The 26,624-nt window shown below is 50.8% G+C and overlaps 1 protein-coding gene across 1 annotated transcript; it reads left to right on the plus strand.

Annotated features, from left to right (window-relative positions):
* The first annotated feature begins 34 nt into the window (after nt 1–34).
* On the plus strand, nt 35–25,942 carry ELOB (elongin B). The gene is made up of 4 exons (XM_073560542.1): nt 35–192; nt 25,126–25,260; nt 25,329–25,437; nt 25,507–25,942. The coding sequence occupies exons 1-4, from the start codon at nt 190–192 to the stop codon at nt 25,617–25,619; spliced, it is 360 nt and encodes a 119-aa protein (XP_073416643.1). The 5' UTR covers nt 35–189; the 3' UTR covers nt 25,620–25,942.
* Nucleotides 25,943–26,624: the final 682 nt, after the last annotated feature.

Raw genomic sequence — 26,624 nt, forward strand, 5'->3', positions numbered from 1 at the left:
CCTTTAGTAACTGCAACGCCCACTCACTGAGGGCCGCCACGCACAAGATGGCGCTGGTTGGTAAATGAGCGCCTGCGCGGCGCTGTGCACGCTGGGAGGAAGGTCAGAAGACTGTCGGAGTGCGGTGTCGGGCGCTGGCTCTTTGTCTCGTCGCAGCCTCCCCGTGACGGACGGGTGGACACGGCCGGGATGGTGAGTACGGTAGAGGGGGGGGAGCTGTGGAGGCGCTGTGCCCGGGCGGAGGCGGCAGCGCTGCGGGAGGAGAGAGGGGCAGCTCCTGCTGTGTGTGAGGCCCGGGCCGCGGCGCTCCGACACTGACCTTCCCATCATGGCGGAGCGCGGCCGACAGCAGCGACCGAGCGGGCGAAGAGCGGGGCGAGCGCCCCAACATGGCGGCCAGCGGCCCCAACCGGCGACACCGGCGCCACTCACAAGATGGCCGCCCTGTGCGCGACGTATATATACTGTGTGTAATGTATGACCCCCCGTATATATACTGCGGGACAGGAGACCCCTGTGTGTAATGTATGACCCCCCCCCCCCGTATATATACTGCGGGACAGGAGACCCCTGTGTATAATGTATGACCCCCCCCGTATATATACTGCGGGACAGGAGACCCCTGTGTATAATATATGACCCCCCGTATATATACTGCGGGACAGGAGACCCCTGTGTATAATATATGACCCCCCCGTATATATACTGCGGGACAGGAGACCCCTGTGTATAATATATGACCCCCCCGTATATATACTGCGGGACAGGAGACCCCTGTGTATAATGTATGACCCCCCGTATATATACTGCGGGACAGGAGACCCCTGTGTATAATATATGACCCCCCGTATATATACTGCGGGACAGGAGACCCCTGTGTGTAATGTATGACCCCCCCGTATATATACTGCGGGACAGGAGACCCCTGTGTATAATGTATGACCCCCCCCCCCCCGTATATATACTGTGTGTAATGTATGACCCCCCGTATATATACTGCGGGACAGGAGACCCCTGTGTATAATGTATGACCCCCCGTATATATACTGCGGGACAGGAGACCCCTGTGTATAATGTATGACCCCCCCCCCCCCCCGTATATATACTGTGTGTAATGTATGACCCCCCGTATATATACTGCGGGACAGGAGACCCCTGTGTATAATATATGACCCCCCCCGTATATATACTGCGGGACAGGAGACCACTGTGTATAATATGACCCCCCCCCCGTATATATACTGCGGGACAGGAGACCCCTGTGTATAATATATGACCCCCTGTATATATACTGCGGGACAGGAGACCCCTGTGTATAATGTATGACCCCCCCCCCCGTATATATACTGCGGGACAGGAGACCCCTGTGTATAATGTATGACCCCCCCCCCGTATATATACTGCGGGACAGGAGACCACTGTGTGTAATATATGACCCCCCCGTATATATACTGCGGGACAGGAGACCCATGTGTGTAATATATGACCCCCCCCCGTATATATACTGCGGGACAGGAGACCCCTGTGTATAATATATGACCCCCCCCCCCCCCCCATATATATACTGCGGGACAGGAGACCCCTGTGTATAATATCTGACCCCCCCCCCGTATATATACTGCGGGACAGGAGACCACTGTGTGTAATATATGACCCCCCCGTATATATACTGCGGGACAGGAGACCCCTGTGTATAATATATGACCCCCCCCCGTATATATACTGCGGAACAGGAGACCCTTGTGTATAATATATGACCCCCCCGTATATATACTGCGGGACAGGAGACCCCTGTGTATAATATATGACCCCCCCCCGTATATATACTGCGGGACAGGAGACCCCTGTGTATAATATATGACCCCCCCCCGTATATATACTGCGGGACAGGAGACCCCTGTGTATAATATCTGACCCCCCCCCCCGTATATATACTGCGGGACAGGAGACCCCTGTGTATAATATATGACCCCCCGTATATATACTGCGGGACAGGAGACCCCTGTGTATAATATATGACCCCCCCGTATATATACTGCGGGTCAGGAGACCCCTGTGTATAATGTATGACCCACCGTATATATACTGCGGGACAGGAGACCCCTGTGTATAATATATGACCCCCCCCCCCCGTATATATACTGCGGGACAGGAGACCCATGTGTGTAATATATGACCCCCCCCGTATATATACTGCGGGACAGGAGACCCCTGTGTATAATATATGACCCCCCCCCCCCCCGTATATATACTGCGGGACAGGAGACCCCTGTGTATAATATCTGACCCCCCCCCCCGTATATATACTGCGGGACAGGAGACCACTGTGTGTAATATATGACCCCCCGTATATATACTGCGGGACAGGAGACCCCTGTGTATAATATATGACCCCCCCCCCCCGTATATATACTGCGGGACAGGAGACCCCTGTGTATAATATATGACCCCCCCCCGTATATATACTGCGGGACAGGAGACCCCTGTGTATAATATCTGACCCCCCCCCCGTATATATACTGCGGGACAGGAGAACCCTGTGTATAATATATGACCCCCCCGTATATATACTGCGGGACAGGAGACCACTGTGTGTAATATATGACCCCCCCCCCCCCGTATATATACTGCGGGACAGGAGACTCCTGTGTATAATATATGACCCCCCCCGTATATATACTGCGGGACAGGAGACCCCTGTGTATAATATATGACCCCCCCCCCCCCCCCGTATATATACTGCGGGACAGGAGACCCCTGTGTATAATATATGACCCCCCCCCCCCGTATATATACTGCGGGACAGGAGACCCCTGTGTATAATATATGACCCCCCCCCCCCCGTATATATACTGCGGGACAGGAGACCACTGTGTATAATATCTGACCCCCCCCCCGTATATATACTGCGGGACAGGAGACCACTGTGTGTAATATATGACCCCCCCGTATATATACTGCGGGACAGGAGACCCCTGTGTATAATGTATGACCCCCCCCCCCCCGTATATATACTGCGGGACAGGAGACCCATGTGTGTAATATATGACCCCCCCGTATATATACTGCGGGACAGGAGACCCCTGTGTATAATATATGACCCCCCCCCCCCGTATATATACTGCGGGACAGGAGACCCCTGTGTATAATATCTGACCCCCCCCCGTATATATACTGCGGGACAGGAGACCACTGTGTGTAATATATGACCCCCCGTATATATACTGCGGGACAGGAGACCCCTGTGTATAATATATGACCCCCCCCCCCCGTATATATACTGCGGGACAGGAGACCCCTGTGTATAATATATGACCCCCCCCCCCGTATATATACTGCGGGACAGGAGACCCCTGTGTATAATATCTGACCCCCCCCCCGTATATATACTGCGGGACAGGAGACCACTGTGTGTAATATATGACCCCCCGTATATATACTGCGGGACAGGAGACCCCTGTGTATAATATATGACCCCCCCCCCGTATATATACTGCGGGACAGGAGACCCCTGTGTATAATATATGACCCCCCCCCCGTATATATACTGCGGGACAGGAGACCCCTGTGTATAATATCTGACCCCCCCCCCGTATATATACTGCGGGACAGGAGACCCCTGTGTATAATATATGACCCCCCCCCGTATATATACTGCGGGACAGGAGACCACTGTGTGTAATATATGACCCCCCCCCCCCCCCCGTATATATACTGCGGGACAGGAGACTCCTGTGTATAATATATGACCCCCCCCCGTATATATACTGCGGGACAGGAGACCCCTGTGTATAATATATGACCCCCCCCCCCCCCGTATATATACTGCGGGACAGGAGACCCCTGTGTATAATATATGACCCCCCCCCCCCCGTATATATACTGCGGGACAGGAGACCCCTGTGTATAATATATGACCCCCCCCCCCGTATATATACTGCGGGACAGGAGACCACTGTGTATAATATCTGACCCCCCCCCGTATATATACTGCGGGACAGGAGACCACTGTGTGTAATATATGACCCCCCCGTATATATACTGCGGGACAGGAGACCCCTGTGTATAATGTATGACCCCCCCCCCCCCCCCGTATATATACTGCGGGACAGGAGACCCATGTGTGTAATATATGACCCCCCCGTATATATACTGCGGGACAGGAGACCCCTGTGTATAATATATGACCCCCCCCCCCGTATATATACTGCGGGACAGGAGACCCCTGTGTGTAATATCTGACCCCCCCCCCGTATATATACTGCGGGACAGGAGACCACTGTGTGTAATATATGACCCCCCCGTATATATACTGCGGGACAGGAGACCCCTGTGTATAATGTATGACCCCCCCCCCCCCGTATATATACTGCGGGACAGGAGACCCCTGTGTATAATATATGACCCCCCCCCGTATATATACTGCGGGACAGGAGACCCATGTGTGTAATATATGACCCCCCCCGTATATATACTGCGGGACAGGAGACCCATGTGTGTAATATATGACCCCCCCGTATATATACTGCGGAACAGGAGACCCCTGTGTATAATATATGACCCCCCCCGTATATATACTGCGGGACAGGAGACCCCTGTGTATAATATATGACCCCCCATATATATACTGCGGGACAGGAGACCCCTGTGTATAATATATGACCCCCCATATATATACTGCGGGACAGGAGACCCATGTGTGTAATATATGACCCCCCCGTATATATACTGCGGGACAGGAGACCCCTGTGTATAATATGACCCCCCCCCCCCCCGTATATATACTGCGGGACAGGAGACCCCTGTGTATAATATATGACCCCCCCCGTATATATACTGCGGGACAGGAGACCCATGTGTGTAATATATGACCCCCCCCCCCCCCCCGTATATATACTGCGGGACAGGAGACCCCTGTGTGTAATATATGACCCCCCCCCCGTATATATACTGCGGGACAGGAGACCCCTGTGTATAATATATGACCCCCCCCCCCCCCCCGTATATATACTGCTGGACAGGAGACCCCTGTGTGTAATATATGACCCCCCTGTATATATACTGCTGGACAGGAGACCCCTGTGTGTAATATATGACCCCCCTGTATATATACTGCGGGACAGGAGACCCATGTGTGTAATATATGACCCCCCGTATATATACTGCGGGACAGGAGACCCCTGTGTATAATATATGACCCCCCCCCCCCGTATATATACTGCGGGACAGGAGACCCCTGTGTATAATATCTGACCCCCCCCCCCCGTATATATACTGCGGGACAGGAGACCACTGTGTGTAATATATGACCCCCCCGTATATATACTGCGGGACAGGAGACCCCTGTGTATAATGTATGACCCCCCCCCCCCGTATATATACTGCGGGACAGGAGACCCATGTGTGTAATATATGACCCCCCCGTATATATACTGCGGGACAGGAGACCCCTGTGTATAATATATGACCCCCCCCCCCGTATATATACTGCGGGACAGGAGACCCCTGTGTGTAATATATGACCCCCCCCCCCCGTATATATACTGCGGGACAGGAGACCCCTGTGTGTAATATATGACCCCCCCCCCCCGTATATATACTGCGGGACAGGAGACCCCTGTGTATAATATATGACCCCCCCGTATATATACTGCGGGACAGGAGACCCCTGTGTATAATATATGACCCCCCGTATATATACTGCGGGACAGGAGACCCCTGTGTATAATATATGACCCCCCCCCCCGTATATATACTGCTGGACAGGAGACCCCTGTGTGTAATATATGACCCCCCTGTATATATACTGCTGGACAGGAGACCCCTGTGTGTAATATATGACCCCCCTGTATATATACTGCGGGACAGGAGACCCCTGTGTATAATATATGACCCCCCCGTATATATACTGCGGGACAGGAGACCCCTGTGTATAATATATGACCCCCCCGTATATATACTGCGGGACAGGAGACCCCTGTGTGTAATATATGACCCCCCCCGTATATATACTGCGGGACAGGAGACCCCTGTGTATAATATATGACCCCCCCGTATATATACTGCTGGACAGGAGACCCCTGTGTGTAATATATGACCCCCCCGTATATATACTGCTGGACAGGAGACCCCTGTGTGTAATATATGACCCCCCTGTATATATACTGCGGGACAGGAGACCCCTGTGTATAATATGACACCCCCCCCCCCCCGTGTATATATACTGCGGGATAGGAGACCCCTGTGTGTAATATATGACCCCCCGTATATATACTGCGGGACAGGAGACCCCTGTGCATAATATATGACCCCCCCCCCCCGTATATATACTGCGGGACAGAAGACCCCTGTGTATAATATGACCCCCCCCCCGTATATATACTGCGGGACAGGAGACCCCTGTGTATAATATATGACCCCCCGTATATATACTGCTGGACAGGAGACCCCTGTGTGTAATATATGACCCCCCGTATATATACTGCGGGACAGGAGACTCCTGTGTATAATATATGACCCCCCCCCGTATATATACTGCGGGACAGGAGACCCCTGTGTATAATATATGACCCCCCGTATATATACTGCGGGACAGGAGACCCCTGTGTATAATATATGACCCCCCCCCGTATATATACTGCGGGACAGGAGACCCCTGTGTATAATATATGACCCCCCGTATATATACTGCGGGACAGGAGACTCCTGTGTATAATATATGACCCCCCCCCCCCCCCCGTATATATACTGCGGGACAAGAGACCCCTGTGTATAATATATGACCCCCCCCCGTATATATACTGCGGGACAGGAGACCCCTGTGTATAATATATGACCCCCCGTATATATACTGCTGGACAGGAGACCCCTGTGTGTAATATATGACCCCCCCCCCCCCCGTATATATACTGCGGGACAGGAGACCCCTGTGTATAATATATGACCCCCCCCGTATATATACTGCGGGACAGGAGACCCCTGTGTGTAATATATGACCCCCCCCCCCCCGTATATATACTGCGGGACAGGAGACTCCTGTGTATAATATATGACCCCCCCGTATATATACTGCGGGACAGGAGACTCCTGTGTATAATATATGACCCCCCCCCCCCCCGTATATATACTGCGGGACAGGAGACCCCTGTGTGTAATATATGACCCCCCCCCCCCCCGTATATATACTGCGGGACAGGAGACTCCTGTGTATAATATATGACCCCCCCCCCCCCCGTATATATACTGCTGGACAGGAGACCCCTGTGTGTAATATATGACCCCCCCCCCCCCGTATATATACTGCGGGACAGGAGACTCCTGTGTATAATATATGACCCCCCGTATATATACTGCGGGACAGGAGACTCCTGTGTATAATATATGACCCCCCCCCGTATATATACTGCGGGACAGGAGACTCCTGTGTATAATATATGACCCCCCCCCCCCCCCCCCCCGTATATATACTGCGGGACAGGAGACCCCTGTGTATAATATATGACCCCCCCCCCCCCCCGTATATATACTGCGGGACAGGAGACCCCTGTGTATAATATATGACCCCCCCCCCCGTATATATACTGCGGGACAGGAGACCTCTGTGTATAATATGACCCCCCCCGTATGTATATATACTGCGGAACAGGAGACCCCTGTGTATAATATATGACCCCCCCCCGTATATATACTGCGGGACAGGAGACCCCTGTGTATAATATATGACCCCTCGTATATATACTGCGGGACAGGAGAGCCCTGTGTATAATATGACCCCCCGTATATATACTGCGGGACAGGAGACCTCTGTGTATAATATATGACCCCCCCGTATATATACTGCGGGACAGGAGAGCCCTGTGTATAATATGACCCCCCGTATATATACTGCGGGACAGGAGACCCCTGTGTGTAATATATGACCCCCCCCGTATATATACTGCGGGACAGGAGACCTCTGTGTATAATATATGACCCCCCCCCCCGTATATATACTGCGGGACAGGAGACCTCTGTGTATAATATATGACCCCCCCCGTATATATACTGCGGGACAGGAGACTCCTGTGTATAATATATGACCACCCCGTATATATACTGCGGGACAGGAGACTCCTGTGTATAATATATGACCCCCCCCCCCCCGTATATATACTGCGGGACAGGAGACCCCTGTGTATAATATATGACCCCCCCCCCCCCCCCGTATATATACTGCGGGACAGGAGACCCCTGTGTATAATATATGACCCCCCCCCGTATATATACTGCGGGACAGGAGACCTCTGTGTATAATATATGACCCCCCCCGTATATATACTGCGGGACAGGAGACTCCTGTGTATAATATATGACCCCCCCCCCCCCCCCCCCTTATATATACTGCGGGACAGGAGACCCCTGTGTATAATATATGACCCCCCCCCCCCCCCGTATATATACTGCGGGACAGGAGACCCCTGTGTATAATATATGACCCCCCCCCCCCCCCCCGTATATATACTGCGGGACAGGAGACCCCTGTGTATAATATATGACCCCCCCCCCGTATATATACTGCGGGACAGGAGACCTCTGTGTATAATATGACCCCCCCCGTATGTATATATACTGCGGAACAGGAGACCCCTGTGTATAATATATGACCCCCCCCGTATATATACTGCGGGACAGGAGACCCCTGTGTATAATATGACCCCCCGTATATATACTGCTGGACAGGAGACCCCTGTGTGTAATATATGACCCCCCCGTATATATACTGCGGGACAGGAGACCTCTGTGTATAATATATGACCCCCCCCCGTATATATACTGCGGGACAGGAGACCCCTGTGTATAATATATGACCCCCCCCCCCCCCCCCCCCCCGTATATATACTGCGGGACAGGAGACCCCTGTGTATAATATATGACCCCCCCGTATATATACTGCGGGACAGGAGACCTCTGTGTATAATATGACCCCCCCCCCCCCGTATGTATATATACTGCGCAACAGGAGACCCCTGTGTATAATATATGACCCCCCCCGTATATATACTGCGGGACAGGAGACCCCTGTGTATAATATATGACCCCTCGTATATATACTGCGGGACAGGAGACCCCTGTGTATAATATGACCCCCCGTATATATACTGCGGAACAGGAGACCCCTGTGTATAATATATGACACCCCGTATATATACTGCGGGACAGGAGACCCCTGTGTATAATATATGACCCCCCCGTATATATACTGCGGAACAGGAGACCCCTGTGTATAATATGACACCCCGTATATATACTGCGGGACAGGAGACCCCTGTGTATAATATATGACCCCCCCGTATATATACTGCGGGACAGGAGACCCCTGTGTATAATATATGACCCCCCGTATATATACTGCGGGACAGGAGACCCCTGTGTGTTATATATGACCCCCCCGTATATATACTGCGGGACAGGAGACCCCTGTGTATAATATATGACCCCCCCGTATATATACTGCGGAACAGGAGACCCCTGTGTATAATATATGACACCCCGTATATATACTGCGGGACAGGAGACCCCTGTGTATAATATATGACCCCCCCGTATATATACTGCGGGACAGGAGACCCCTGTGTATAATATATGACCCCCCGTATATATACTGCGGGACAGGAGACCCCTGTGTGTTATATATGACCCCCCCGTATATATACTGCGGGACAGGAGACCCCTGTGTATAATATATGACCCCCCCGTATATTTACTGCGGGACAGGAGACCCCTGTGTATAATATGACCCCCCCCCCCCCCCGTATATATACTGCGGGACAGGAGACCCCTGTGTATAATATATGACCCCCCGTATATATACTGCGGGACAGGAGACCCCTGTGTATAATATATGACCCCCCCGTATATATACTGCGGGACAGGAGATCCCTGTGTATAATATATGACCCCCCCCCCCGTATATATACTGCGGGACAGGAGACCCCTGTGTATAATATATGACCCCCCTGTATATATACTGCGGGACAGGAGACCCCTGTGTATAATATATGACCCACCGTATGTATACTGCGGGACAGGAGACCCCTGTGTATAATATATGACCCCCCCGTATATATACTGCGGGACAGTAGACCCCTGTGTATAATATATGACCCCCCCCCCCGTATATTTACTGCGGGACAGGAGACCCCTGTGTATAATATATGACCCACCGTATATATACTGCGGGACAGGAGACCCCTGTGTATAATATATGACCCCCCTGTATATATACTGCGGGACAGGAGACCCCTGTGTATAATATATGACCCCCCGTATATATACTGCGGGACAGGAGACCCCTGTGTATAATATATGACCCCCCCCCGTATATATACTGCGGGACAGGAGACCCCTGTGTATAATATATGACCCCCCCCCCCGTATATATACTGCGGGACAGGAGACCCCTGTGTATAATATATGACCCCCCTGTATATATACTGCGGGACAGGAGACCCCTGTGTATAATATATGACCCACCGTATGTATACTGCGGGACAGGAGACCCCTGTGTATAATATATGACCCCCCCGTATATATACTGCGGGACAGTAGACCCCTGTGTATAATATATGACCCCCCCCCCCGTATATTTACTGCGGGACAGGAGACCCCTGTGTATAATATATGACCCACCGTATATATACTGCGGGACAGGAGACCCCTGTGTATAATATATGACCCCCCTGTATATATACTGCGGGACAGGAGACCCCTGTGTATAATATATGACCCCCCGTATATATACTGCGGGACAGGAGACCCCTGTGTATAATATATGACCCCCCCCGTATATATACTGCGGGACAGGAGACCCCTGTGTATAATATATGACCCCCCCCTGTATATATACTGCGGGACAGGAGACCCCTGTGTATAATATATGACCCCCCGTATATATACTGCGGGACAGGAGACCCCTGTGTATAATATGACCCCCCGTATATATACTGCGGGACAGGAGACCCCTGTGTATAATATATGACCCCCCCCCCGTATATATACTGCGGGACAGGAGACCCCTGTGTATAATATGACCCCCCCCCCCCCCGTATATATACTGCGGGACAGGAGACCCCTGTGTATAATATATGACCCCCCCGTATATATACTGCGAGACAGGAGACCCCTGTGTATAATATATGACCCCCCCCTTCCCCCCCTTCTATATACTGCGGGACAGGAGACCCCTGTGTATAATATATGACCCCCCGTATATATACTGCGGGACAGGAGACCCCTGTGTATAATATGACCCCCCCCCCCGTATATATACTGCGGGACAGGAGACCCCTGTGTATAATATGACCCCCCGTATATATACTGCGAGACAGGAGACCCCTGTGTATAATATATGACCCCCCCCCCCTTCCCCCCCCTTATATATACTGCGGGACAGGAGACCCCTGTGTATAATATATGACCCCCCGTATATATACTGCGAGACAGGAGACCCCTGTGTGTAATATATGACCCTCCGTATATACAGTGCCTACAAGTAGTATTCAACCCCCTGCAGATTTAGCAGGTTTACACATTCGGAATTAACTTGGCATTGTGACATTTGGACTGTAGATCAGCCTGGAAGTGTGAAATGCACTGCAGCAAAAAAGAATGTTATTTCTTTGTTTAATTTTTTTTTAAATTGTGAAAAGTTTATTCAGAGGGTCATTTATTATTCAACCCCTCAAACCACCAGAATTCTGTTTGGTTCCCCTAAAGTATTAAGAAGTATTTCAGGCACAAAGAACAATGAGCTTCACATGTTTGGATTAATTATCTCTTTTTCCAGCCTTTTCTGACTATTTAAGACCCTCCCCAAACTTGTGAACAGCACTCATACATGGTCAACATGGGAAAGACAAAGGAGCATTCCAAGGCCATCAGAGACAAGATCGTGGAGGGTCACAAGGCTGGCAAGGGGTACAAAACCCTTTCCAAGGAGTTGGGCCTACCTGTCTCCACTGTTGGGAGCATCATCCGGAAGTGGAAGGCTTATGGAACTACTGTTAGCCTTCCACGGCCTGGACAGCCTTTGAAAGTTTCCTCCCGTGCCGAGGCCAGGCTTGTCCGAAGAGTCAAGGCTAACCAAAGGACAACAAGGAAGGAGCTCCGGGAAGATCTCATGGCAGTGGGGACATTGGTTTCAGTCAATACCATAAGTAACGTACTCCACCGCAATGGTCTCCGTTCCAGACGAGCCCGTAAGGTACCTTTACTTTCAAAGCGTCATGTCAAGGCTCGTCTACAGTTTGCTCATGATCACTTGGAGGACTCTGAGACAGACTGGTTCAAGGTTCTCTGGTCTGATGAGACCAAGATCGAGATCTTTGGTGCCAACCATACACGTGACGTTTAGAGACTGGATGGTACTGCATACGACCCCAAGAATACCATCCCTACAGTCAAGCATGGTGGTGGCAGCATCATGCTGTGGGGATGTTTCTCAGCCAAGGGGCCTGGCCATCTGGTTCGCATCCATGGGAAGATGGATAGCACGGCCTACCTGGAGATTTTGGCCAAGAACCTCCGCTCCTCCATCAAGGATCTTAAGATGGGTCGTCATTTCATCTTTCAACAAGACAACGACCCAAAGCACACAGCCAAGAAAACCAAGGCCTGGTTCAAGAGGCAAAAAATCAAGGTGTTGGAGTGGCCTAGTCAGTCTCCTGACCTTAACCCAATTGAAAACTTGTGGAAGGAGCTCAAGATTAAAGTCCACATGAGACACCCAAAGAACCTAGATAACTTGGAGAAGATCTGCATGGAGGAGTGGGCCAAGATAACTCCAGAGACCTGTGCCGGCCTTATCAGGTCTTATAAAAGACGATTATTAGCTGTAATTGCAAACAAGGGTTATTCCACAAAATATTAAACCTAGGGGTTGAATAATAATTGACCCACACTTGTATGTTTAAAATTTATTAAAATTTAACTGAGCAACATAACTTTTTGGTTTGTAAGATTTATGCATCTGTTAATAAATCCTGCTCTTGTGTGAAGTTTGAAGGCTCTAACTTATTTGCATCTTATCAAACCTGCTAAATCTGCAGGGGGTTGAATACTACTTGTAGGCACTGTATACTGCGGGACAGGAGACCCCTGTGTATAATATATGACCCCCCGTATATATACTGCGGGACAGGAGACCCCTGTGTATAATATATGACCCCCCATATATATACTGCGGGACAGGAGACCCCTGTGTGTAATATATGACCCCCCCGTATATATACTGCGGGACAGGAGACCCCTGTGTATAATATATGACCCCCCCGTATATATACTGCGGGACAGGAGACCCCTGTGTATAATATATGACCCCCCCCCCCCTGTATATATACTGCGGGACAGGAGAACCCTGTGTATAATATATGACCCCCCGTATATATACTGCGGGACAGGAGACCCCTGTGTAATATATGACCCCCCCGTATATATACTGCGGGACAGGAGACCCCTGTGTATAATATATGACCCCCCCGTATATATACTGCGGGACAGGAGACCCCTGTGTATAATATATGACCCCCCATATATATACTGCGGGACAGGAGACCCCTGTGTGTAATATATGACCCCCCCGTATATATACTGCGGGACAGGAGACCCCTGTGTATAATATATGACCCCCCCGTATATATACTGTGGGACAGGAGACCCCTGTGTATAATATATGACCCCCCCCCCGTATATATACTGCGGGACAGGAGAACCCTGTGTATAATATATGACCCCCCGTATATATACTGCGGGACAGGAGACCCCTGTGTAATATATGACCCCCCCGTATATATACTGCGGGACAGGAGAACCCTGTGCATAATATATGACCCCCCCGTATATATATACTGCGGGACAGGAGACCCCTGTGTGTAATTATGACCCCCCCGTATATATACTGCGGGACAGGAGAACCCTGTGTATAATATATGACCCCCCGTATATATATACTGCAGGACAGGAGACCCCTGTGTATAATATATGACCCCCCCCCCGTATATATACTGCGGGACAGGAGAACCCTGTGTATAATATATGACCCCCCGTATATATACTGCGGGACAGGAGACCCCTGTGTGTAATATATGACCCCCCCGTATATATACTGCGGGTCAGGAGACCCCTGTGTATAATATATGACCCCCCCCCCCCCCGTATATATACTGCGGGACAGGAGACCCCTGTGTATAATATATGACCCCCCCCCCCCCCCGTATATATACTGCGGGACAGGAGACCCCTGTGTATAATATATGACCCCCCCCCCGTATATATACTGCGGGACAGGAGACCCCTGTGTATAATATCTGACCCCCCCCGTATATATACTGCGGGACAGGAGACCCCTGTGTGTAATATCTGACCCCCCCCCCGTATATATACTGCGGGACAGGAGACCCCTGTGTATAATATATGACCCCCCCGTATATATACTGCGGGACAGGAGACCACTGTGTATAATATCTGACCCCCCCCCCCGTATATATACTGCGGGACAGGAGACCCCTGTGTATAATATATGACCCCCCGTATATATACTGCGGGACAGGAGACCCCTGTGTATAATATATGACCCCCCGTATATATACTGCGGGACAGGAGACCCCTGTGTATAATATATGACCCCCCCCCCCCGTATATATACTGCGGGACAGGAGACCCCTGTGTATAATATATGACCCCCCCCCCCCCCGTATATATACTGCGGGACAGGAGACCCCTGTGTATAATATATGACCCCCCCCCCGTATATATACTGCGGGACAGGAGACCCCTGTGTATAATATCTGACCCCCCCCGTATATATACTGCGGGACAGGAGACCCCTGTGTGTAATATATGACCCCCCGTATATATACTGCGGGACAGGAGACCCCTGTGTGTAATATATGACCCCCCCGTATATATACTGCGGGTCAGGAGACCCCTGTGTATAATATATGACCCCCCCCCCCCCGTATATATACTGCGGGACAGGAGACCCCTGTGTATAATATATGACCCCCCCGTATATATACTGCGGGACAGGAGACCCCTGTGTATAATATATGACCCCCCCCCCGTATATATACTGCGGGACAGGAGACCCCTGTGTATAATATCTGACCCCCCCCGTATATATACTGCGGGACAGGAGACCCCTGTGTGTAATATCTGACCCCCCCCCCGTATATATACTGCGGGACAGGAGACCCCTGTGTATAATATATGACCCCCCCGTATATATACTGCGGGACAGGAGACCACTGTGTATAATATCTGACCCCCCCCCCCGTATATATACTGCGGGACAGGAGACCCCTGTGTATAATATATGACCCCCCGTATATATACTGCGGGACAGGAGACCCCTGTGTATAATATATGATCCCCCCCCCCCCCCCCACGTATATATACTGCGGGACAGGAGACCCCTGTGTATAATATATGACCCCCCCCCCCCCCCGTATATATACTGCGGGACAGGAGACCCCTGTGTGTAATATGACCCCCCCCCCGTATATATACTGCTGGACAGGAGACCCCTGTGTGTAATATATGACACCCCCCCCCCGTATATATACTGCGGGACAGGAGACCCCTGTGTATAATGACCCCCCCCCCCCCGTATATATACTGCGGGACAGGAGACCCCTGTGTGTAATGTATGACCCCCCCCGTATATATACTGCGGGACAGGAGACCCCTGTGTATAATATATGACCCCCCGTATATATACTGCGGGACAGGAGACCCCTGTGTGTAATGTATGACCCCCGGTATATATACTGCAGGACACGAGACCCCTGTGTGTAATATATGACCCCCCCGTATATATACTGCGGGACAGGAGACCCCTGTGTGTAATGTATGACCCCCGGTATATATACTGCAGGACACGAGACCCCTGTGTGTAATATATGACCCCCCCGTATATATACTGCGGGACAGGAGACCCCTGTGTATAATATGACCCCTCCTTTATATTTACTGTGGGACAGGAGACCCCTGTGTATAATATATGACCCCCCCCCCCCCCGTATATATACTGCTGGACAGGAGACCCCTGTGTGTAATATATGACCCCCCCCCCGTATATATACTGCTGGACAGGAGACCCCTGTGTATAATATATGACCCCCCCCCCCGTATATATACTGCTGGACAGGAGACCCCTGTGTATAATATATGACCCCCCCGTATATATACTGCGGGACAGGAGACCCCTGTGTATAATATATGACCCCCCCCCCCCGTATATATACTGCGGGACAGGAGACCCCTGTGTATAATATATGACCCCCCCCCCCCGTATATATACTGCTGGACAGGAGACCCCTGTGTGTAATATATGACCCCCCCCCCCGTATATATACTGCTGGACAGGAGACCCCTGTGTATAATATATGACCCCCCCCCCCGTATATATACTGCTGGACAGGAGACCCCTGTGTATAATATATGACCCCCCCGTATATATACTGCGGGACAGGAGACCCCTGTGTATAATATATGACCCCCCCCCCCGTATATATACTGCGGGACAGGAGACCCCTGTGTATAATATATGACCCCCCCCGTATATATACTGCGGGACAGGAGACCCCTGTGTATAATATATGAACCCCCCCGTATATATACTGCGGAACAGGAGACCCCTGTGTATAATATGACCCCCCCCCCCCCGTATATATACTGCGGGACAGGAGATCCCTGTGTATAATATATGAACCCCCTTATATATACTGCGGGACAGGAGACCCCTGTGTATAATATATGAACCCCCCCGTATATATACTGCGAGACAGGAGACCCCTGTGTATAATATATGACCCCCCCCCCCCCGTATATATACTGCGGGACAGGAGACCCCTGTGTATAATATATGACCCACCGTATATATACTGCGGGACAGGAGACCCCTGTGTATAATATATGACACCCCGTATATATACTGCGGGACAGGAGACCCCTGTGTATAATATGACCCCCCCCCCCCCCCCCCCGTATATATACTGCGGGACAGGAGACCCCTGTGTATAATATATGAACCCCCCCGTATATATACTGCGGGACAGGAGACCCCTGTGTATAATATATGACCCCCCCCCCCGTATATATACTGCGGGACAGGAGACCCCTGTGTATAATATATGACCCACCGTATATATACTGCGAGACAGGAGACCCCTGTGTATAATATATGACCCACCGTATATATACTGCGGGACAGGAGACCCCTGTGTGTAATATATGACCCCCCCCGTATATATACTGCGGGATAGGAGACCCCTGTGTATAATATATGACCCCCCTGTATATATACTGCGGGATAGGAGACCCCTGTGTGTAATATGACCCCCCCCCCGTATATATACTGCGGGACAGGAGACCCCTGTGTTATATATGACCCCCCCGTATATATACTGCGGGACAGGAGACCCCTGTGTGTAATATGACCCCTCCCTGTATATATATATATATATATATATACTGCGGGACAGGAGACCCCTGTGTATAATATATGACCCCCCTGTATATATACTGCGGGACAGGAGACCCCTGTGTATAATATATGACCCCCCCCTGTGTATATACTGCGGGACAGGAGACCCCTGTGTATAATATATGACCCCCCTGTATATATACTGCGGGACAGGAGACCCCTGTGTATAATATATGACCCCCCCTGTGTATATACTGCGGGACAGGAGACCCCTGTGTATAATATATGACCCCCCGTATATATACTGCGGGACAGGAGACCCCTGTTTATAATATATGACCCCCCGTATATATACTGCGGGACAGGAGACCCCTGTGTATAATATATGACCCCCCCGTATATATACTGCGGGACAGGAGACCCCTGTGTATAATATATGACCCCCCGTATATATACTGCGGGACAGGAGACCCCTGTGTATAATATGACCCCCCGTAATAATAAAAATAATAATAATAAAAATAAATAATAATAATCTTTATTTATATAGCGCCAACATATTCCGCAGCGCTTTACAGTTTAACAGTTTCAAAACACAAGTCATAAGTAACAACGCTAACAATACAATAATTAAAGCAAAATAAGACGAAATAAGCCGACCCTGCTCGTGAGAGCTTACAATCTACAATGAGGTGAGGGAGAGAGTACAGGGGTGTATTTACAATGGTGTATTTACAATGAAGGTCCAGCCATCTTGCAGGAGTGAAGGATGGATGGAGATAGTGAATGGGCTACACACGCACACTTACACAGAGAATGACTTTGATTAGTGAATGTGATAGGCCGCTCTGAACAGGTGTGTTTTGAGGGAGCGCCTAAAACTATGCAAAATTGTGGATAGCCCTGATTTCTTGGGGTAGAGCATTCCAGAGGATAGGCGCAGCACGGGAGAAGTCTTGGAGTCGGGAGTGGGAGGTACGGATTAGTGCAGAGGTTAGTCGAAAGTCGTTTGCAGAGCGCAGCGATCGGCTAGGCCGATAGACAGAAATGATAGAAGAGATGTAAGGGGGTGCTGCTCTGTGGAGAGCTTTGTGGGTGAGAACAAGTACTTTGAATTGGATCCTATAATGAATGGGCAGCCAATGTAAGGACTGGCGAAGAGCGGACGCGTCCGAGTACCGATTACCCAGATGGACGATCCTGGCTGCTGCATTGAGTATGGACTGGAGAGGGGATAGTTGAGTGACGGGGAGGCCAATTAATAGAGCGTTGCAGTAATCCAGGCGAGAGTGGATCAGGGCGACAGTGAGGGTTTTTGTTGTTTCCATAGTGAGAAAAGGGCGGATTCTAGAGATGTTCTTTAGGTGTAAGCGGCAAGAGATTGTATATGGGATGTGAAGGAGAGAGTGGTGTCAAACATAACACCCAGACAGCGCACCTGCTGCCGGGGCGTTATTGTGGTACCACCCACGGAGAAGGAAATGTCAGATTTAGGGAGGTTAGTAGACGGCGGGAGCAGAAGAAGTTCGGTTTTGGAGGGGTTGAGTTTCAGATAGAGAGCGGACATGATATTGGAGACTGCGGACAGACAGTCACTGGCGTTCTGTAGTACAGAGGGGGTAAGGTCGGGGGAAGACGTGTATAGTTGTGTGTCATCAGCATAAAGATGGTACTGAAAGCCAAATCTGCTGATGGTCTGTCCAATTGGGGCTGTGTAGAGAGAGAAAAGAAGGGGGCTAAGGACTGAGCCCTGAGGTACCCCGACAGCAAGAGGAAGAGGAGATGACGTGGAGCCAGAGAACAAAACACTGAAGGAGCGGTCAGAGAGATAGGAAGAGAACCAGGAGAGTGCAGTGTCCTTAATGCCTAGTGACTGGAGCCTAGAGAGTAGGAGATGGTGGTCAACAGTATCGAAAGCTGCAGATAGGTCAAGAAGAATGAGCAGAGAGTGGTCACCGTTACGTTTTGCTGTCAGAAGGTCATTGGTCACTTTGAGTGCAGTTTCAGTCGAATGTAGGGGGCGGAAGCCGGACTGTGAAGGGTCTAGAAGGGAGTGAATGGAGAGGTAACGGGTAAGGCGGGAGTAAACTAGGCGTTCCAAAAGTTTAGAGATGAAGGGGAGATTGGAGACTGGTCTGTAGTTGTTTGTGCAGGATGGGTCGAGAGCAGGTTTCTTTAGTAGTGGAGTAACGATGGCGTGTTTGAAGGAGGATGGGAAAATGCCCGAGGAGAGGGAGAGATTAAAGATTGTAGTTAGGTGGGTTGTGACGACTGGAGAGAGAGACTGGAGGAGATGTGAGGGAATGGGGTTGGTAGTGCATGTAGTCGGACGAGAAGAAGAGAGGAGTCTGGAGACTTCTTCTGTTATGGGATCAAATGTGGAGAGTGAGCCAGGGGAGATGTAGGAAGGGATGGGAGTCACAGCACTTGGTGGTTGAGAGCAGATTTCTTGACGGATATTATCTATTTTTTCTGTAAAGTGGGAGGCCAGGTCATCAGCACAAATGTCTGTGATAGGGGCTTGTGCTTTTGGCCTGAGGAGGGAGTGAAAAGTGTCAAAAAGTTTCTTGGGGTTGTTGGCTAGTGAGGAGATCAGGGTGGTGAAGTAGGTCTGTTTGGCAAGGTGAAGGGCAGCGTTATAGGTTCTTAACATAAATTTGAAGTGGATGAAGTCTTCTGGTGTGCGGGTTTTTCTCCATAGGCGTTCAGCACTCCTGGAGCATCGCTGGAGAAGTTGAGTTTGCGATGTGAGCCAGGGCTCTTTTACTCTGTGTTTGGAGGTTCTGAGGGTGAGGGGAGCTACTTGGTCAAGGGTGCTTCTAAGAGTGTCATTGTAGTGATGAACAGCCAGATTAGGACAGGAAAGAGAGGAGATTGGGGACAGAGATGAGTGTAGGGAATCTGAAAGTGTCTGAGGGTTAATAGCTTGTAGATTTCTGACTGTGTGGTAGGTAGGAATGAGCTGGGGTGGGCGAGGATTTGTGAGCGTGAAGGAGAGAATGTTGTGGTCAGAGAGTGGAAGCGGTGAGTTGTTTAGGTGGGAGATTGAACAGAGCCGGCAGAAGACCAGATCAAGGGTGTTACCGTCCTTATGTGTCTCAGAGGTTGAAAGCTGTGAGAGGCCTAGAGAGGTGGTTAGTGATAGAAGCTGGGATGCAGATGTGGAATTAGGGCTGTTAATGGGAATGTTGAAGTCTCCCAGGATGAGGGTTGGTAGTTCTGAGGACATGAAGTGTGGCAGCCAGGCTGAAAAGTGGTCAAGGAAGAGGGCGGGTGAGCCTGGGTGCCGGTATATGACCGCTACCCTGAGGGAGAGGGGACGGAAGAGCCTGATGGTGTGGACCTCAAAAGAAGGGAATAAGAGTGATGGGACTGGGGGGATGACCTGGAAAGTGCATTGTGGGGACAGGAGTATGCCAACTCCACCACCAGGTCTGTTTGTGGGTCTTGGTGAGTGAGAGAATTGTAAGCCACCGTAGGAAATGGCAGCAGGAGAGACAGTGTCAGAATCCTGAATCCAGGTTTCAGTGAGGGCCAACAGATTAAGAGAGTTGTTCAGAAAGTAGTTGTGTAGGAAAGGAAGCTTGTTACAAGCAGACCGTGGATTCCAGAGGGCACAATTAAAAGATTGAGATGAGGGAGTGCAAGTAATGTTAATCAGATTATTGTGGTTTCGATATGAGGTAGGGTAGGGGTCGAGGTTGGGGGATGGTGGACCAGGGTTGGGGGAGATGTCCCCTGAAATCAGTAGGAGAAGGAAGATAAAGAGCCAATAGTTGTTGGAATTGTAAGTAGTTTTTTTCTGCGATGTGTTTGGGCAAGATGGGCTGAGGTTTCTCAGGAAGGTGGTGAGTGTGTGGGAGCTGTACATGGGAGAGGGAAGTATAGAGGGGCTGATGTGTATGAGTCATGATGGAGGGGGGATAGGGTGATGAATGTGGATGGCAAGGGAACACAGGAGGATAAAAATAAAGCACATGGTTAAAGGGGAAGGCAAGGTGTGGGTTACCTGACTCCTGCCCTGACTAACTGCCATGTATAACTGCCGTTTTGCTGGATGCTTATCTTCTGTGATGCTTTGCTTATGGGATGCTTGCGTGCTGTACCCCACACTGCATGCTTCCCCTTAGCAACTACTACATATATAGGCCACACTACAGGGTCAGGAGAGAGGGATTGTGGGAGATGGTTGGGTATAATTTGGCAGCTGGGGCCAGCACACCAGGGGATGGTTAGATGATCAAAGGCACTAGACAAAGATGTGGCAAAATGCTATAGCACCTTCCACCTGATAAGATCTAGAAAGGCCCCAGTCACAGATCTAAAGCAGTAAGTATTACATACAGTGCAACAAATGAATTATACCAAAGCTTTAGCAAGCACATTTAAATATGCAGCAAAATGGTCAAGCAGCAGAAGTATAGAGTTGTACCATTTGGATATATTACAGCAGAGAAATAGAGGCAGCAGAGGTGGGAAGTTGTATCATTCAGGCTGCTTGCTGGCAGTGAATGGAGTAAATACATGCAGGGTGGCTCAGTTGATTACCTGTGTGAAGAGAGATGAATGTTAATTCCATGCCATGTATAACTGCCGTTTTGCTGGATGCTTATCTTCTGTGATGCTTTGCTTATGGGATGCTTGCGTGCTGTACCCCACACTGCGTGCTTCCCCTTAGCAACTACTACATATATAGGCCACACTACAGGGTCAGGAGAGAGGGATTGTGGGAGATGGTTGGGTATAATTTGGCAGCTGGGGCCAGCACACCAGGGGATGGTTAGATGATCAAAGGCACTAGACAAAGATGTGGCAAAATGCTATAGCACCTTCCACCTGATAAGATCTAGAAAGGCCCCAGTCACAGATCTAAAGCAGTAAGTATTACATACAGTGCAACAAATGAATTATACCAAAGCTTTAGCAAGCACATTTAAATATGCAGCAAAATGGTCAAGCAGCAGAAGTATGGAGTTGTACCATTTGGATATATTACAGCAGAGAAATAGAGGCAGCAGAGGTGGGAAGTTGTATCATTCAGGCTGCTTGCTGGCAGTGAATGGAGTAAATACATGCAGGGTGGCTCAGTTGATTACCTGTGTGAAGAGAGATGAATGTTAATTCCATGCCATGTATAACTGCCGTTTTGCTGGATGCTTATCTTCTGTGATGCTTTGCTTATGGGATGCTTGCGTGCTGTACCCCACACTGCCCGTATATCATAGAATCATAGAATCATATATACTGCCCGTATATATACTGCTGGACCGGAGACCCCTGTGTATAATATGACACCCTCGTGTATATATACTGCGGGACCGGAGACCCCTGTGTATAATATGACACCCTCGTGTATATATACTGCGGGACAGGAGACCCCTGTGTATAATATATGACCCCCTCGTGTATATATACTGCGGGACAGGAGGCCCCTGTGTATAATATGACCCCCCGTATATATACTGCGGGACAGGAGACCCCTGTGTATAATATATGACCCCCCCCCCCGTATATATACTGCGGGACAGGAGACCCCTGTGTATAATATATGACCCCTCGTATATATACTGCGGGACAGGAGACCCCTGTGTATAATATGCCCCCCTCGTGTATATATACTGCGGGACCGGAGACCCCTGTGTATAATATGACCCCCCCCCCCGTATATATACTGCGGGACAGGAGACCCCTGTGTTTAATGACCCCCTCGTGTATATATACTGCGGGACCGGAGACCCCTGTGTATAATATGACACCCCCTGAGCTCACATCCGGGGAGATTAGTTGCCGCGCCGTGGGTTGTAAACCTGTTGATTATGTTGTGCACCGTGGACAAAGGAACATCAAGATTTCTGGAGACTTGTAACCTTGAGATTGTTGTGTTCGCTCAATACTTTTGGCTTTCTAGTCCTCAGACAGTTCTCTTCTCCTCTTTCTGTTCTCCATGCTTCGTGTGGCACACTGACACTCAAAGCAAAGATTGAGACAGCTTCTCCCCTTTTTCTCTGGTGTGATCTTCATATTGCCCACACCTGTTACTTGCCACAGGTGAGTGTGACTGAGCATCACATGCTGAAAGCAAAGATGTTTGCCAACAATTTTTTCTGGCTCATATTTTGGGTTCTGTGTGAAATTATGCCCAATTTTTTTCTGTATTTTTTTTCTTACAATATACACAAAAGAAATAAAAATGTGTAACTGCTATAAATTTTGTTTCTGGGCAATTTACTTAATTTTCTGCAACAATTTCAAGGGCGCCAACACTTCAAGCCATGAAAATATATATATATATATATATATATATATATATATATATATATATATATATATATATATATATCTCCCAATCCTTCCAAATACCCAGCATCACTCGCTATTTGTGGAAGAATGGCGATTCAGACAGCTTAATAGAAAAGGTTTCTTTACAGGTAGAGCAGTCAGACTGTAGAATGCCGACCACAAGAGATAGTAATGGCCGACAATATAACAGCTGCTCTCGCACGCACGCTCTGTCGCTCTTGGGGCCCCCCCTCTCTTGCGCGCGCTCTGTCGCTCTTGGGGCCCCCCCTCTCTTGCGCGCGCTCTGTCGCTCTTGGGGCCCCCCCTCTCTTGCGCGCGCTCTGTCGCTCTTGGGGCCCCCCCTCTCTTGCGCGCGCTCTGTCGCTCTTGGGCCCCCCCTCTCTTGCGCGTGCTCTGTCGCTCTTGGGGCCCCCCTCTCTTGCGCGCGCGCTCTGTCGCTCTTGGGCCCCCCTCTCTTGCGCGCGCGCTCTGTCGCTCTTGGGCCCCCCCTCTCTTGCGCGCGCGCTCTGTCGCTCTTGGGCCCCCCTCTCTTGCGCGCGCGCTCTGTCGCTCTTGGGCCCCCCCTCTCTTGCGCGCGCGCGCTCTGTCGCTCTTGGCCCCCCCCCTCTCTTGCGCGCGCGCGCGCGCTCTGTCGCTCTTGGGCCCCCCCTCTCTTGCGCGCGCGCTCTGTCGCTCTTGGGCCCCCCCTCTCTTGCGCGCGCGCTCTGTCGCTCTTGGGCCCCCCCTCTCTTGCGCGCGCGCTCTGTCGCTCTTGGGCCCCCCCTCTCTTGCGTGCGCGCTCTGTCGCTCTTGGGCCCCCCCTCTCTTGCGCGCGCGCTCTGTCGCTCTTGGGGCCCCCCCTCTCTTGCGCGCGCGCTCTGTCGCTCTTGGGCCCCCCCCTCTCTTGCGCGCGCGCTCTGTCGCTCTTGGGCCCCCCCTCTCTTGCGCGCGCGCTCTGTCGCTCTTGGGGCCCCCCCTCTCTTGCGCGCGCGCTCTGTCGCTCTTGGGCCCCCCCTCTCTTGCGCGCGCGCTCTGTCGCTCTTGGGCCCCCCCTCTTGCGCGCGTGTGCGCGCGCGCTCTGTCGCTCTTGGACCCCCCCTCTCTCTCTTGCGCGCGCGCGCGCGCTCTGTCGCTCTTGGACCCCCCCTCTCTCTTGCGCGCGCTCTGTCGCTCTTGGCCCCCCCTCTCTCTTGCGCGCGCGCGCTCTGTCGCTCTTGGCCCCCCCCTCTCTCTCGCGCGCGCGCGCGCGCGCTCTGTCGCTCTTGGCCCCCCCTCTCTCTCGCGCGCACGCGCGCTCTGTCGCTCTGGGCCCCTCTCTCGCGCGCGCTCGCTCTCTTGGCCCCTTGCGCTCTCTGGCCACTGACTGCTGTCTCCTCTCCTTCTAGGACGTGTTTTTGATGATCCGCCGTAATAAAACTACCATTTTCACTGACGCAAAGGAGAACACGACCGTGTATGAGCTGAAGAGAATTGTGGAGGGGATCCTGAAGAGACCCCCGGAGGAGCAGCGTCTGTACAAGGTGAGTGGTCCTCCCGTCGCCCACTCTTTGTTTCCCCGCCGGCTCCTCACTGTCGTCTTCTCTTCTAGGAAGACCAGTTATTAGATGATAATAAGACCTTGGGTGACTGCGGCTTCACCAGCCAGACCGCGCGGCCCCAGGCTCCTGCCACCGTGGGACTGGCGTTCCGCTGCTCGGGTGAGTGTGGCGCGAGGAGGGAGGCGCAGTGTGGGGTTTTGAGCTGGCGCTGATCCTTCTGTCTTTCAGGAGAAGCCTTTGAACCTCTGCGGGTGGATCCCTTCTCCAGTCCTCCTGAACTCCCTGATGTGATGAAGCCGCAGGAGACAGGCGGCAGTGCTAACGAGCAGGCGGTGCAGTGAATGCTGGAAGATGCTGCACCTGCCCCAATCCCTCATCTGCCCTGTCATTACCCCTCCTCTGCCCCAGTGGAACACTGCAGCTTATGCCTCGCACCGTCTGGCGGGGGCATCTGTCGCTATCGTCCTGTTTCACCTCCGTGTACAAAGTGACCGCTGTCCTCCCGATGAGAACTGAATAGGCTTGTGCAAGATCTGTCCACATGGGGGCAGCCCCCATCAGTTGTGGCCCTCCACCCCCCACTCTTCCTGGTTTCGGGGTTCGGGATGCTCTGGGATTTATGTTCTATTTTATTTTATAAACACAATAAATTGTTTGCCTGTGACTTGGTCTCTTCATCTATACCATATGGCTGCCAGGGTTGTGTGCCAAGGGCAGTCACCTGGTCAGGTCTGGGTATGAGTCATGGCTTTATGCTGGGTCTCTGCTGATATACAGGGGGCGGTTGCCTGGTCAGGTCTGGGTATGAGTCATGGCTTTACGCTGGGTCTCTGCTGATATACAGGGGGCGGTCGCCTGGTCAGGTCTGGGTATGAGTCATGGCTTTATGCTGGGTCTCTGCTGGTATACAGAGGGTGGTCTCCTGGTCATGTCTGGGTATGAGTCATGGCTTTATGCTGGGTCTCTGCTGGTATACAGAGGGTGGTCTCCTCGTCATGTCTGGGTATGAGTCATAGAATCATAGAATCGTAGAGTTGGAAGAGACCTCCTGGGCCATCTGGTCCAACCCCCTGCTCAAAGCAGGATTCGCTAAATCATCCCAGTCAGATGTCTGTCCAGCCTCTGTTTGAAGACTTCCATTGAAGGAGAACTCACCACTTCTCGTGGCAGCCTGTTCCACTCATTGATCACTCTAACTGTCAAAAAGTTTTTTCTAATATCTAATCTGTGTCTCCTCCCATTCAGTTTCATCCCATTGCTTCTAGTCTTTCCTTGTGCAAATGAGAATAAAGTTGATCCTTCTACAATGTGACAGCCCTTTAGATATTTGTAGACAGCTATTAAGT

The sequence above is a fragment of the Dendrobates tinctorius genome, unplaced genomic scaffold, assembly GCF_039654945.1.
Source record: "Dendrobates tinctorius isolate UK_male_01 unplaced genomic scaffold, ASM3965494v1 ptg000297l, whole genome shotgun sequence".
Lineage (NCBI taxonomy): Eukaryota > Metazoa > Chordata > Amphibia > Anura > Dendrobatidae > Dendrobates > Dendrobates tinctorius.